The sequence below is a fragment of the Prionailurus viverrinus genome, chromosome B2, assembly GCF_022837055.1.
Source record: "Prionailurus viverrinus isolate Anna chromosome B2, UM_Priviv_1.0, whole genome shotgun sequence".
Classification (NCBI taxonomy): Eukaryota; Metazoa; Chordata; class Mammalia; order Carnivora; family Felidae; genus Prionailurus; species Prionailurus viverrinus.
Window position 1 is genome coordinate 49,528,955 of NC_062565.1, and position 14,423 is coordinate 49,543,377.

General features: G+C 37.1%; 1 protein-coding gene across 9 annotated transcripts in view; it reads right to left on the bottom strand.

The window, feature by feature from the left end:
- The window catches only part of PKHD1 (PKHD1 ciliary IPT domain containing fibrocystin/polyductin), a 490,229-nt gene that overhangs the window by 218,747 nt on the left and 257,059 nt on the right, over positions 1-14,423 (bottom strand). For 8 of the 9 annotated variants that reach the window (XR_007152423.1, XR_007152424.1, XM_047860172.1 and 5 more), the window contains 2 exons: positions 10,498-10,563; positions 4,332-4,460 (listed from right to left, as the gene is read on the bottom strand). Coding sequence is in view for 7 of the 9 variants with exons in the window: in XM_047860172.1 (XP_047716128.1) it covers positions 4,332-4,460; positions 10,498-10,563 (195 nt within the window). In the remaining 2 variants the exon portion in view is untranslated. The remainder of the gene's footprint in view (positions 1-4,331; positions 4,461-10,497; positions 10,564-14,423) is intronic. The other variant, XM_047860170.1, reaches the window with a different exon arrangement.

Here is a 14,423-nt window from a genome sequence, read left to right on the forward strand (position 1 = left end):
TAGGCAATTTACCCTAAGAATTTTATTGAAAAATTATGCTATTCTATTTGAATAATGATGGGAATGTTCTACACGTTTCCTTTATTAATGAATTAAAATACACAAAACACCATAAAATTATATTAGAGGTTCAAAAGTATCACTTAAATCTTCTTTACCAGTCACTTTCATTTTGTAAAATCAGCAGTTCCATTAAAATCGTATTATGTAAAAATGGGTTTTTACTGTAATAATAGTTATTACCTATTTAGCTCCCAAGGATGTTGTGAAAATTAAATAATAAGCCATTGGAAAGCAAATACAAAGTGTCGCTAATACCAGGGGCCAAGAGGGGCAGTCAGATGGAAAAATGAAGGAAAAGAGCACCTGATACATTAAAAATCACAGCTTTCATCTCTAATTCCATTACTGCCAATACTCTATGCAGTGGTCATGTGTACTGTTACCTCACTGAATCTTTGTAACATTATGACATACATATTAATTACAGCCCTCATTTTATAGATGAATGTCAGAGAAGTTTAAAACTTGTCCAAGGTCACACAATTGGTAAATGTTAAAATCCACATGTGAACCTAGATTTATCCTAGTCAACAGCCCATCCTCTATATCCTAAAACGTTACTAACTCCCTAATATGCCTTTGTGTCTCCTGACCTTCAGATTCTTACTCCATTTTTTAAGGTCCTCTTCCTCCATGAAGCCACCTCTCTTCCATTTACCTGAGACACTTTGATTCGAAACACTTTGATTCAAAACACTTCAATTGCTAACTCCAGCTATTTGTTGTATTATTATGTATTCTGTGGGTTTTTTTTAAGTTTATTTATTTTGTAAGAGTGCAAGCAGGCAGAGGAAGGGCAGAGAGAGGGTGAGAGAGAATCATAAGCAGGCTCCACACTGTCAGCACAGAGCCCACAGCGGGGTTTGATTTCAAGAAACTCTGAGATCATGACCTGAATCAAAACCAAGAGTCGGACACTTAACTGACTGAGCCACCCAGGCGCCCCTGTGTTTTATTGATTCAGCTAAATCCCTAGCGGTTTGAGGTCATGGCTGTATCTGATTTGCCTTTGGATCCCCGGATCAGGAGCACCTGGTACAGAGCCTTGAACACAGTGAGTGTTCCATAAATGTTGCCTAAACTGAATTGGAAAGAAGTGTTAACTTGAATTACAACTACATTTGCTGCCAGATGTAAAGAACATGCTTTTGCTAAAGGCTCATTACATCAGATACCTCTTTGGGAAGTTTCTCCAGTTTTTTCATGTGTATGTACCTAATGGGGATGTGGTAAGATTGAATTCTTTGAGCATCTGACATATGCTATGTACTCAATAAATAGTTGGGTGTTTTTTCCTTTTTAATACCAAGTGAAGGAGACAATATGAACAATAAGCAGGGAAGTATAAATCCTGTATAATGTATAATCTGATTTGGATGAATCAGAACAAGCAGGGCTGGTAAATTTGTCTTTTTAATGATACTATGAGGAGAGCCCTGGAATCGAATTTCTTGTTGCAGCCTCTTTACTTACTAGCTGGATGAACTTGGGCAAGTTACTCAACCTCTTTATGTCTCAGATTCCTCACCCATAAAAAGAAGGACAATAACAAGATCCACTTATAAAGTAGTTGTGAGAATCAATTGAGAAAATCCACATAGAACATGTAGCACAGTGCAGGTCACACATCAAGCACTCAAATTATATTTGCTATTATTATCATCGTTATCATCATCATCAAAACCTTAATTCATAGGTATCTGCTCAAAGAAAAGACATTATTCTTCACATCCCTGTACAAGTTATAGCTGTACTGTGTCAAATTCATGAAACTCAAAGATTTTAATTCTAAAATTAAATTATGGGTGGCAGCTTTGAGATTGTGCACTTCTTTCAAGCAATATTTGTTGTTGGTTTTGTGCCACACTTGGGAGAACAAACTTATTTGATTCAAGGAAGACTGGGAATGAAAGAAACCAAGAGAGTCAGGTAAAAGTCATAAACACAAAACCACAACTAGAAAGGTAAATTCAAGCTAAAGGTCCATCAGAGGTCAAAATATCAGGGTTTGCCAAAAACTTGAAGGGAAAAGTAAACCATAACAGCTCCTACGCAAGACCCCAAACAGAACAATGGATTCAAATGTTCACTGTAAGATCATTTGTTGGGGTTAAAAGATAGCTTATTAGAGAAGAAAAAAGAAGCAACAGGATAAGAGTAAAAACTTTGTTTATTATGTATCACATACTCATTTTCATTCACTTGTCTTTCCATTTGAAAACTGGAAATAATAAACAATAACTGCATGGCATACAAATATTAACTTCTCTGATTCTCACAATAAGACTGGAGGACCAATGGAAAGATACTTTCTACATCCAACACCTGTACTTCTCCCTCATGCCCCACTTTTTTCCAAAGCACTGCTCTGTGCTATTTTTTAATTCTATTTTATTTTATTTCTTGATCTGTGCTATTTAAGAACTGTTTCATGGAGAATCCAAGTCCATCTTATAAGCTGACCATGCATGAACAAAGGAATGAAGAATGACAGAGAATGCCAGGGGCTCCCAACAGTCAGGGCACACAGTGGATATAGTCAACTGCAGTGCCAAGCGAGATAGCTAACATTACTCCTCTCTCAGCATAAAGGTCCCTAAGGATACTAAAAACTTGGCAACGTTGAAAAGCTTCACTTGCTTCCTGCATGGGGTGGGGGAAACAGCTTGCTTAGTGGGAAAAACCATAGCCCAGGGCCAATCCGCTGGCTACATTCATCAAAGAAATGGCTGCAACAGAACAGATTTTTCCCTTCCGTATGGGAATGACTCATGAGCTTGTTTATTCAAAAAGTTACATTCTCCATTGAGAGAAGTGGATGATAGGGGAGTAGGATGATAATAATAGTTCAAGTTCATACTAGTCAGCCTGCCCTCTCCTGTCTCTCATCTCTCTCTGCACAGCTGTATTGGCACCACTCCAATGCCCAAAATGTGGTTACCATGTTTTAATCATTCTGCCTTCATTTTTTATCCTAAATAAAGCAAGAAACACAACTACTCTTTCTCATTTACTCTTTGCCCTCTTAGAAAGAGAATGCATTGATTCGGTAAGAATTACAGACTTTGTGTCAGACTGCCAGGGTTAAAATCCTGACTGCTGACTTGCAAACTGTGTGAACCTGGGCAAGTTACTTAACTGCCCTGGGCCTCTGTTTCCTTGTCAGTAAAAATAGGAATAAGAATAATACTTATATCACAAAGTTATTATGAAGAGTGAATTAGTGAACACATGAAGAATAATTCCTGCCATGTTGCTAGTTGTACATTTATTGACATCACTTCACAGATGACCAAATATTCCTCTTCCAGTATGGATGTTTTTAAATTCAGGATTACCTTAGGAAGTTCAAATTAAGCCATAAATGAAAGTAGGTCTTTTAGGGGAGAGATATTTGTTCTCTGAAAAATATTTTCTTTTCAGGCTAGGGAGATTTTCTGGGAGTTTCAAGAACTGGCTCGTAAGAAAGAAGAATTTTGGGGGCACCTCACTGGCCCAATCGGTACAGCATGCAACTTGATCTCAGGGTTGTGAGTTCAAGCCTCAGGCTGGATGTAGACATTACTTAAAAATAATAATAAAATAAAATCTTTAAAACAGAAATAATTTTATAAGTATGGGTGTATGTTTCTGTTTATCTGAAGAATCTTCTTTCTTCCATATGTGTGTATATGTGTGTATGGGAAGAGAGTTCTATCATCTAGATAGATGATAGATATATACATACATACATAGACTTTTATTTTTCCGTTTTATTTATCAGTTTCCTTTTCCAGCATCTTTGACATATTGTGGCAACAGAAGAGCTTATTCATCATATTTCCTATATTTGAAAAATTCTATATTCAAAGTTTAAAATTTCTGTATTTAAAATATCCATAAAGGCAAAAGAAAAGAATTTGCAAATTGCTTCTTTCCATACACTATGTCTTTCAAACATAAGGACAGTAGAATTGGCTGAAAATCTGTTCTTTGACATATAAGAATAAATCCCATTAGTGGAGTTTTCTAACTCCTTGTGGCATGGTGACTGCCCATTCCACTTTAATGAAGGTAAACAGAGCTATTTTTATCAGATTTCATAGGATTATTAAATTCTTCACCTATATTAATTCAAAAAAGAAAGTTATAGATATAAGGGCCTACAAATAAGAATGCCCACATTCTTTACATGTTGTACAATACATTTAAATGACAGATAATTCCCAACTGGATTGTCTTGGTTCAGTCTATCTGTGATTATTTAATTAAGGGACTGTTTTACTCACTGGGTAAAATCAGGACGTCATCCCCAGGACCTGGAATGGTATGGTTGTGTCCTCCCCAGCCTTCTTCAAGGCCTATCCATGCTTCAGGAAAGGACCATTTTAAAGCTGACTTAGGTGCAGAGGTAGAAGCTACAAAATGAAAGAAAAATAGAAAAGTAACTATGAAAATATGACTCACTATAATAACTTGCAAATTCTGTCTTTATTTTAGGATACGAATGATATTTTTACCTCCCAAGGTAGCTGTCTTTTGATATTTTATAACCTTCCAAAAACCATTTTATCAATTATAAAGCAAGTATTCAATTCTTCAATTACATCTATTTCTAGGGAAAATACATTCTACTTTTGTTATTACACATTTGTGTTTTGCCTTATGTAAATATGGCATATGCTCATCATGGAACATTGGAAACTGCAAATATAGAAAAAAAATAGTAATAATTACCCATAATCTCAACACCTAGAGATAACTGCCATTAACCTTATATTTGCTTTTCCTTCCAGAATTTCTCAGCATTTTTATATAATTGAGATTACATCATATATGTAATTTATATTCAGTTCTTATTTTAATTAGCTTAGCAATTTTAAGATGCATTTTCTAATGTCATTAAAACTCCTTGCAACATAATTTTAATAGGTACATAATATTCTATCATATACAAGGTCTATAATATCCTTAATGTTTGGCATTTAGGATCTTTCCACTTTTAAAATTATAAATAATGCAGTGTTAAATCTCTCTATACAAATCTGCCAGTAACAATGATATCTTCTTAAAATAGAATCTTGGCAATGGAATCACTGAGTCAAAGGTCTAATCTTCTCATAGTTCTTAATGCATATTAAGGGCAATGCATAATAAATCTGGACACCTTTCAGTGCAGTAGTTTACATACAGTTCATATGTTCCAACTGGTTTTTATTGCTTCTGCCACTGATGGTCAAATGGCATTTCCTTTTCAACCATCCACTGGCCACTTCATGAGGGAATGGTAACATAAATCTAATAATATCCAGTGGGGGCTGCCCAATATCCATCATGCACAACACCATGTTGAACTGCACCCACATGTTCTTTTCAGAAGTATGATCCCTAGCACAGAGACAGAGGGCACAGACAGTCTCTCAAAAGAGGATGAGAAGATTCACAGATGATACCAAATGTTATTTGAGTTTTAAGAGTTCAGATAATGTGGTATCTCACGTGATGGGGGGAGGGGGCACAAAAATCTCACCCATTATGCTAATTTCACAAGGATAAATAATGAGTACCTTCTCTACCAAAATTTCCTAAAAAGTAGGGATACAAAAAGGAATAAAAGGCCATTCTTTCCTCCAAAGGAGCAAATAGGGTTGTGTAAGTTGTATAAATAAATCCTGGGAGGATAGAGCTCTGAAGGTGTTCTCTTTAATGGTACCCAACAGAGAGGAAGTGAGACCTTGATAGAGGAGCCTTCCTGGAGAGGGAGCAGCTGAGCTGCATTTTAGGCTTAGTGATAAAGGGAAAGGGTGTTGTGGTGAGACAGACAGAGAGGATGATCATGAGTAATGGCAAGAAATAAGACATTAAGTGAAGGGTCTCTAAACAGTTTGGTGTTGCTGAAACACAGAGCAAGGAGGAGGCAATTGATGAGGCTGGAGAAATAATCAGAGACCCAAGCATGATGCAACAAAGATGGTAACAAAGATAGAAGAGACAAAGATGACTCCTAGCATAGGTGGTAATGGGCAGAGATGTCCATTAAAACAGAATTGATGAATTCAGTTTGGAAAATATAGAGTTTTGGGTGTCTTTGAAAAGGCCTCCAGGTGGAGATACACAGCAAGCAGGGATTAGATATGAATCTGAAGAATAGGAGAGAGCTCTAAGTCAAAGAGATGGATTTCAGGGTTGTATTTGAAACTCTGAGGATGGTGAGGATATCTCCAGAGGATTACAAATGAGAAGAAAAAAATGTCTTAGGTCAGAACCCTGGGGAATGCCCAGTTACTTTGTCTACTGGAACCCAACTCCCTTGTAATCATGGTCTCATTAAAGCCCTTGGGTAACTGAAAAGTATATAGATTGTGGTCAAGTAGAAATCCTAGGGAATTTAGGGGTGCCTGTGTGGCTCAGTCAGTTCAGTGTCCGACTTTGGCTCAGGTCATGATCTCGTGGTCCATCGGTTCAAGCTCCATGTCGGGCTCTGTGCTAACAGTCAGAGCCTAGAGCCTGCCTCTAGTTCTGTGTCTCCCTCTCTCCCTGTCCCTCCCCACTCACACTCTGTCTGTCTCTCAAAAATATATACACATTAAACATTAAAAAAAAAAGAAAGAAATCCTAGGGAATTTAATCAGCACAAAAGAGACACTCCACCAAGGTAATCAGTCATGGTATTGGCACAAGGCTCACTCAGAAAGAGGCTTTATAAATATCTTATAAACACCAAGACTGTAATACCTAGTTTCTTCCCAATTTTGCCTCCTTTCCAGTAATATAAATATTCAGGTGGGGATGGCATGAAGGCTTTGTTGAAATAGCCACTAAGTAGCACCACAGAGGCCAGAGAGAGATGCTCTGTTGCCTTATTTCCAGTGATACTTCAAAAGGGGAATAACCAGTTTCCTTAAAACCATATACCAAGCTTCAAAAACTCTTTATATCACAGATATTGGAAACAAATTCCTCACTTTGTCATCTTCATTCTAATATATGAGAGCTGAAACTGTCTTTAAATGAACAAACTGAATCTTAATGTTCTAAGAATTATTATTATGAACGACTTTGACCATTCTATACCATTCTGCCTTAAGATAAGAACACTCTCATGGAGACATTTCAGTCTCTTGCAGAGTTACTAGATTTCTATAGTTAATATCAGGCTTCTTTGTGCCTATTACTATTAAAGAAAGGTGGGGAGAAAAAAAGGAGCCTACTAGAATTAAAGAAGAAGCAGTCAGAGACATGCATGAAGAACCAGGAGAGAGGAATGTTTTGGCAGCCTAAGAAATAGAACATGACCAGAAGGCATAAGTGATCTTGTTAACAGTGAAGTTCTGATAAAGGATTGACTGCTGAATTTGGCCACCAGAGCATGGATGATCCAGATGAAAGTGGCTCCAGCGGAATGGTTGAGGTGGAACCAGTGTAGATAATAGCAGATTGAGGGATGCAGGGGAGGGAAGGAAGGGAAGACACTGGGTCAGATCATCCAAAACGCTCACTGAGGATTGAACATTTTATGATTAGAGACCTTTAGTATTTTATTTGTCTTCCTAATCTTTAGATAAATGAGTCTTACCTTGAAACCAGACTCCATGAATTTTGGTCAGGACCAACATTTATGAGGAGGCCTCATCTTCCTTTCCTCCACAAATCTGTCACTCAACAAAAGCCACAATTTAAGGTGGTCTTAACTTGTTATCTATCTGAACCAAATATTGCCCTCTCCACCTTGATCCTTCATCCACCAAGCTTTTTATAGCTCTGCATCAAGAGGCTAGTCTTTTGAGAAGTTTGCAGCAGAGGTGTCAACTAGAGGAATATTCAGTATCCATGAATTTTGTTTTGTTTTATTTTAATTAAGAGGCACTGACCAGAAGAGGCCAGCAAAGGAGAGGCTAACTACTCAAGACAGAGTCATTTACTGATGGGACAAAATTCAAAAGATGTTGAAAGATGGATTAACTGTAAATAAGAGAAGGGCTGATAGATTCTCAGAAACGTGAGGAAAGGAAATAAACTTAGATCTGTGGGGAAAGGATTAAATTTAGGAAGAGAATATACCTGATTATATGAATGTTCTCATGGCACTATGCACCATATATCCAGGTACCCCCCACTGAAAATACATCATTGGGTAAATGCTCTTCAGAAATATGCATATCTTCCCCCCAAAGTGGGTCTCCTTGCTCATTTTCTCCTCTCCAATATTGTATAAAGCACTGTGGACATTGAGAGGATATAAGTAAGACCATAGTGTTGGAGGAACATGAATGACCTGCGCATTATACACTCATGTTGAATCTCTGAATGGGTTAATATATACAGAGAACTCCATTAATCGTCCCATTAGTTGCTTTCAAAGAATTTTTGTTATTGTAATAAGTTTACTGTTTTTCATACAACTTTCCATTAAGTAAAATACACACTCATATTTAAATTTTGACATTAGCGGTGCACCTGGGTGGCTCAGTCAGTTAAGCGTCTGACTTCGGCTCAGGTCATAATTTCAGGGTTCACAAGTTGGAGCCCCGCGGTAGGCTCTGTGCTGACAGCTCAGAGCCTGGAGCCTACTTCAGATTCTGTGTCTCCCTCTCTATCTGCCCCTCCCCTGCTCATGCTCTGTCTCTCTCTCTCTCTCTCAAAAATAAATAAACAGTAAACAAATTTTTTAAAATAAATTTTAACATTAGCACATATACCCTATACCATGGGAATCAGGGAATATCTTCAAAGTATATTAATATTTGAAATTTCTTCCTGATGAATGGTCATGTACTAGTTCTGTAACTCTGTGTTTTAGGAATATTTCTTGTTCCAAATTATCTTGGCTAGGAAAACTGATTATATATGATTAATTTTAATCTAGGTCATAAATTAGTATATGCTCAAAAGGTAATTTAAACATCTTAGAGTTTATATGGTATAAACTCATATAGAGTTTATATGGCAGAATGAACACTGAATTGAGTTGAGTAACCTGAGCTCTCATCCAGGCTCAACCAGTGAGAGGAGGGACTTAAGCAAACCATTTTATCTCTAGGCTTCCATTTCCTTATTTGTAAAATGAGGCAATTGGATAGGATAGCATGTGAGGTTCTTTTCCTTATTAATACTCTGTAACTTTATGAAGCTTTCTATTTATTTAGCATGTTATAATTGATAGGTCAAGTGAAACATCTTCCAGTTAAACTGACCCCTGCTAAGAAGTCCTAGATGTTGGCCACCTATAGTCACCTTCCAAAGAGTCCTTAATAAAAAATCTTCCTACTAAGTCCTGAGTGGCATGACACCTTGACTATATAGCTGGCTGAGTAATTAATGGCCACCCATAAACAGTCCAGTATCCTCTGAGGGGGCCTGGCATGAGACCTACACCCAACAGATATGTTCTCTACAAATGGAGACTGACCCAAACAATTGGAAATTTGAATACAGAACTGTCAGAGAAGAGAGAATTCCAAGATACTTTTCTTGGTAACACTTATTTTAAAGGAGATTTATTTACTGATTATTTAGTTAGTCATTTGATTGACATCCCCATGTGACCATAAGACCCCATGGAGCCAAAGATCATTGCTCATCATTGTTTCCTTCTACATCTTGCACAAGAGACAATAAATAATGCATTCTGAGCCACCTAAAGGAAAATAAGGATAAAGGACAGGGGACATAAAGAACAAAATGTTATGGCAGCCCAGAAACAGTTTTGAAAACAAAGAACTACATTCTTCCCAGTCCAATAAGCATGGAGAAGTAGCCATCAATACATCTAGTTTAGTTTTAGTCTAGTACCTTTTATTTCATTTATTTATTAATTTAAATGAAGGAGTTAGATCATTTTCTGATTAGCATGGACTCTGCTCTGATGTAACACAAAAAAATGCCTGGAAATCAAAGGAAAACTCGGCCTTTGAAAAGATTTGTCCCTGATGCAAAGGCATAAACTTACTCAGGATAAACAAAAACAAACAATGAAATACATTAGAAGGTGTTTATGAGTCTTTTAGTCTTTGAGAATTTGGCTTTTATGAGTTAGAGAGATTTCACAGAACCATCTGACTTTTGGGGAGGATTTGTTTACCCTGATGTCCTGAAATTACTGGGAACAATTAAAGTTTTGAGATACCCTGAATTTTTCTTTCCATTTGGTAGAAGCCTAATGGCCCATCTGCAGATCTGGACTCCGGTGTGCACATATGGTCCATAATTTATGAAATGTGCTTATTTACATGTTTTAATTCTTACTTTCCAATGTTTTGAAAGGCACCCTTCTTATATCTTTCTTTGAAATGCAGACACATTTTTCAGTTATACGGATGACACAATAGGGAATCGTTAGGCATGAAAGCATTGTCTGTTTATAAAACAATTAGATTGAAGGAATTTCTAGAACTATTATTGGAGGACATTCGGCTGTACCAGGCACTTCTATTTGGTGAGCGGGTTAATACTCACCTGAAATAGTAGGGGGCACACCTTCCTTCACCTGGAGAGTCACTTGGACTTGGCCTTCACCTGAAACTAAACACACACACACACACACACACACACACACACACACACAAAAACAAAAAAAACACAACTTGGATGTGATGCAAAGAGCATCTTAATACAGAAGATATTCATGTGATAAAGATGGCTTTATCCTAAATTCCTCCCAACTTAACTACATTTTCAAAAAAAAAGTCCTTGTTAGTTAGTCTAACAATTGATTTCCAACATTTGATTTTGATTGCTTTTATTTGATTAAACTTAATTGCAGTGAGGTCTCCAAGAGAATTGACACATAAATAATTAGGGAGGGGACCCTTTAGCCATATGTTCTTTGGAGGCCAATGTTGGTCAGGAGGGCACACCTCATAGCCTACTTCCTCTCCATCATTTTGAAGGCTTGGCTTTTAGAATTCATGTGTTTTTCAATAGAGTTCAGATCACCCATGAAATGTATTTGCTTTACCTTTATCCAAACAAATTGTCCTTTTAATGAAGGCTTTCTTCCACCCCCCTTTCTCCTTCATCTTCCAAACCAACTGAGCACATTTAAAAGGCCTGGGGTTCATTAATTTTAAGTGTTCAATAAATTAGTGGAAATAATCAAAAGGCCTGATTCTTTCTGATAATGACAATTTGATGTCAGTATAAACCAGTAGATTAAGCTGGGAACATATGCTCCTTTGCCAAGAGAGGCTGCTATAATTAAATAGTGGATGCATCTACAAGGTGCTCTCACGCCTGATTAATTAGTAATCAGGTGCACCAACTCCACTTTTCAGCAACACCTTGTCTCTTATTGGTTAATTACCTTTCTGCCTTATCAGATGCCATGTGAACCAACACCTCCCACCCTGGAGGGCCCACTGCCGTTAAGGCTGCAGCCTTGAGGACTTGGCCAAACCCATGCTCTCCACTTGCCTTTCCAAGGAAACCTAAACCCTTTCCTCTCACACAGGACAGAGTAGACCAAGGATCACTTTGTCTAATTACAAAGCATACACTTCAGAATATTACAAAACATAATAGTAATAATAATCCTCAAAGAGATCCATGATAAGACCTCTCCTATGCCTCTATTCTTATTTTGATAATTATTCTCATTTAATTTTTCTTCATTATATAGAATGGCTTTCTCCTTACACTGTACATATATTGCGACTAGGTACAATGACCAACAGGTTCTCTATGTGTTCTACTTTATCACTACTTCCAAGGTTTTGCTTATATTCTTTCTTTATCCTTTGTATATTTTACCCATTTTTCTATCTTAAGTAAATAAATAAATAAATATAATGCCACCAGCGCAGTATTTCATCTTTTTTTCTATAATCTCTAACTTACCCACTTGTGAACACACTGATGTTGGTATTATTTATCCCAAGCTTGCTCTCAACTTAGCAAATACTTATCAAGCATCAGCTGTGATAAATTTAGGATTGCATTATCATTAGCTCTGTCTCTACATCTTAAAGGGAGGAACTTTCTCCTGTACCTTAGGACATTAGACATTGCTAGACATGTAAACATTTAATTTTCATGGACTAATCTAGAAATCCTAAATTTATAGTGCTCAACTCAGGATACCCAGGACTTAGCTGACAATTTCAACAAAATGAGCAAATAGAGGCAGGAAATAACCCTTTTAAAGGGTTATTAAAAATTGTAATATTTTTAAATATTTTAAATATTGTATAAGAATCAAAATCTAAAGAAGGAAAATTGGGAAAAATTCCAGGAATCATTTGGAAAGGGTTATTAGTTCATTTAAAGATTTTATATAAATCATCCTTGTTAACAGCAGCTTCCAAGTAATTGTAGATTTCAGTACATCTGTGTTCTCTTCCTTAAGACAGAGCCACAGAGGTAAAGTAAAAAAGTAAAGTTTCACTTTAAAAAGTCTTTTTTCAAAACCACTGTAGTCATTTTATAATTATTAATTTAACTCAAAATAAGTATAATTTATACTTGTAAGAGGAATGGTTGGGGGAGGGAAAAATGGAGTCATCATTTTTTCACACTACATAGGTCAATAAATTTGAAGTATAGGGAAAATAATCAATGTATCCAAAATCCCCTGGGTGAAAAAAACCACCATAAGCATTGTGCACTGTAGCCATCATGGTGATGATTAACCTGCACACTAAAAAGGCTAACCCTCACCATATCCAACCCTGATTATAGCCTGTTCCTCTTGTCCTTCCATTTGCTAACTCACTTAACTCAGGCCCTGTTCTTGGTAATCCAAGGCTTCCTGGTCAGTGGGCTATCATATCTGCCGCTCTACACTGATGGCTTCTGAACTGCATGACCACTGAATTTGTTCAGCCTCTACACATGCAAAAATGTTCCCCACCTCCTGGGGAGCCTCTTCCCAAAAACATATATTGAAAAGCAATCACTTATTTGGTTAGAACGAGTGTGTGAATACCATTGAATCTGAGGAGTAGTTTCAGTATCCAAAGAAATGGAGAAAAGTTACCAAAGTAGGAAAGATTGAAAAAGTCTGATTTCCTTCATCATCACTTGCACATGGCCCTCTGCAGGCTGGTTCTGAGATGTGAGTGGGTCAGAGGGTTATTCTTCCCCAACACCATTTCCACACCCTGAGAGTGAAGCCAGAGAGAGTGGTGCTGAATAAGGTCTAACACCTTGGGTTTGAATCCTGGGTCTTCCAGTTCCTTGATGTGGGTAACTGACAAGTTCTTCACCATTTCTGAACCTTACTTCTGTGAAAATGGAAATAGTTGTCCTATCTACCTCATAGCGTTATTGGGAAGAAAACATGAGGTAACTCCTGTAACATGCTTAGCACAGTTCTTGGCACATGAATAATAGTGATTATCAACACTGTTATTATGGCATGCTCATTATTCTAGCAGCCAGTTAACAAAACCCAGGAAATATGCTTCTCCTCTTTTTACAGCTGTACCTAATCATGATGAGCCATAGTATTCAGAGTTGTAAGCAACTTAACCAGATCTGCTAAAGTTTGCTAAGTGCTTTGACTCCCTAAAAGGCAGTGTAAATGTGAAGTGTCACTTCCAATTTGGACAAATACAAAGAGGGATGAAAATACAAAGAGGGATGAAAATCTGAGAAAAAAGGTAACGACTCAGGAAAAAAGCCTTACGCAGGCTGTGATATTATGCATGTGTCTTCTCGGTGCTTATGATTTCTAAGTTTGTAATATGAGAGTGGTGAATCTACTTTGTTTATAAACGGAAACTCATTGCAGTTGATCCTTCCCAGGTTGTAAAAATATCTGGTTGGTCCTCAAAAAGAAAAGAAGGCTTTGGGCCAATTATTGCCAAATTATTCTTATGAGTGATATATAATATAAGGTTGCTATAAACACAGAGATCTAGAAGAAAGTGAGAAATGTGCTAAGGAAGAGGAGAGTTACTCAGCCAAATATGATACTAGTGTCTTCCAGAATTTTGTACTGTTCCTGGCAAATTTTGTCCTCACTAGGGCACTAGGGAAGAGAAAAATTAATTATCTCCTTGAGTAGGTCCCATTCTCTGTTGCAATTTTGAAGGGAGAAATAAGTACTTATCCATGTAAAAAAAAAAAAAAAAAAAAAAAAAACAGGTGGCATTTTAATGGGCCTTGACTCCTTTTGTATTTCATTCTTGATCCATATTCCCATTCACACTTTGCCATTACGTTTACGCACATATTGGGGCCCCTCATTCAGATCACATTTACATAGCATAAGTCAGCCACTGACTACACATGGAGAGAATCTGAAACAGCACCTGCAATTTGTGTCTGCAGATTTCACTCATTCTCTCCCTGACTCATGCCTTCTTTCTCAGTCTCAGTCTGCTCTGGACCCAGGTTCCAGCTCTCTTCTCATGGACCAGCAGTCAAGCTTGATCCTCTCT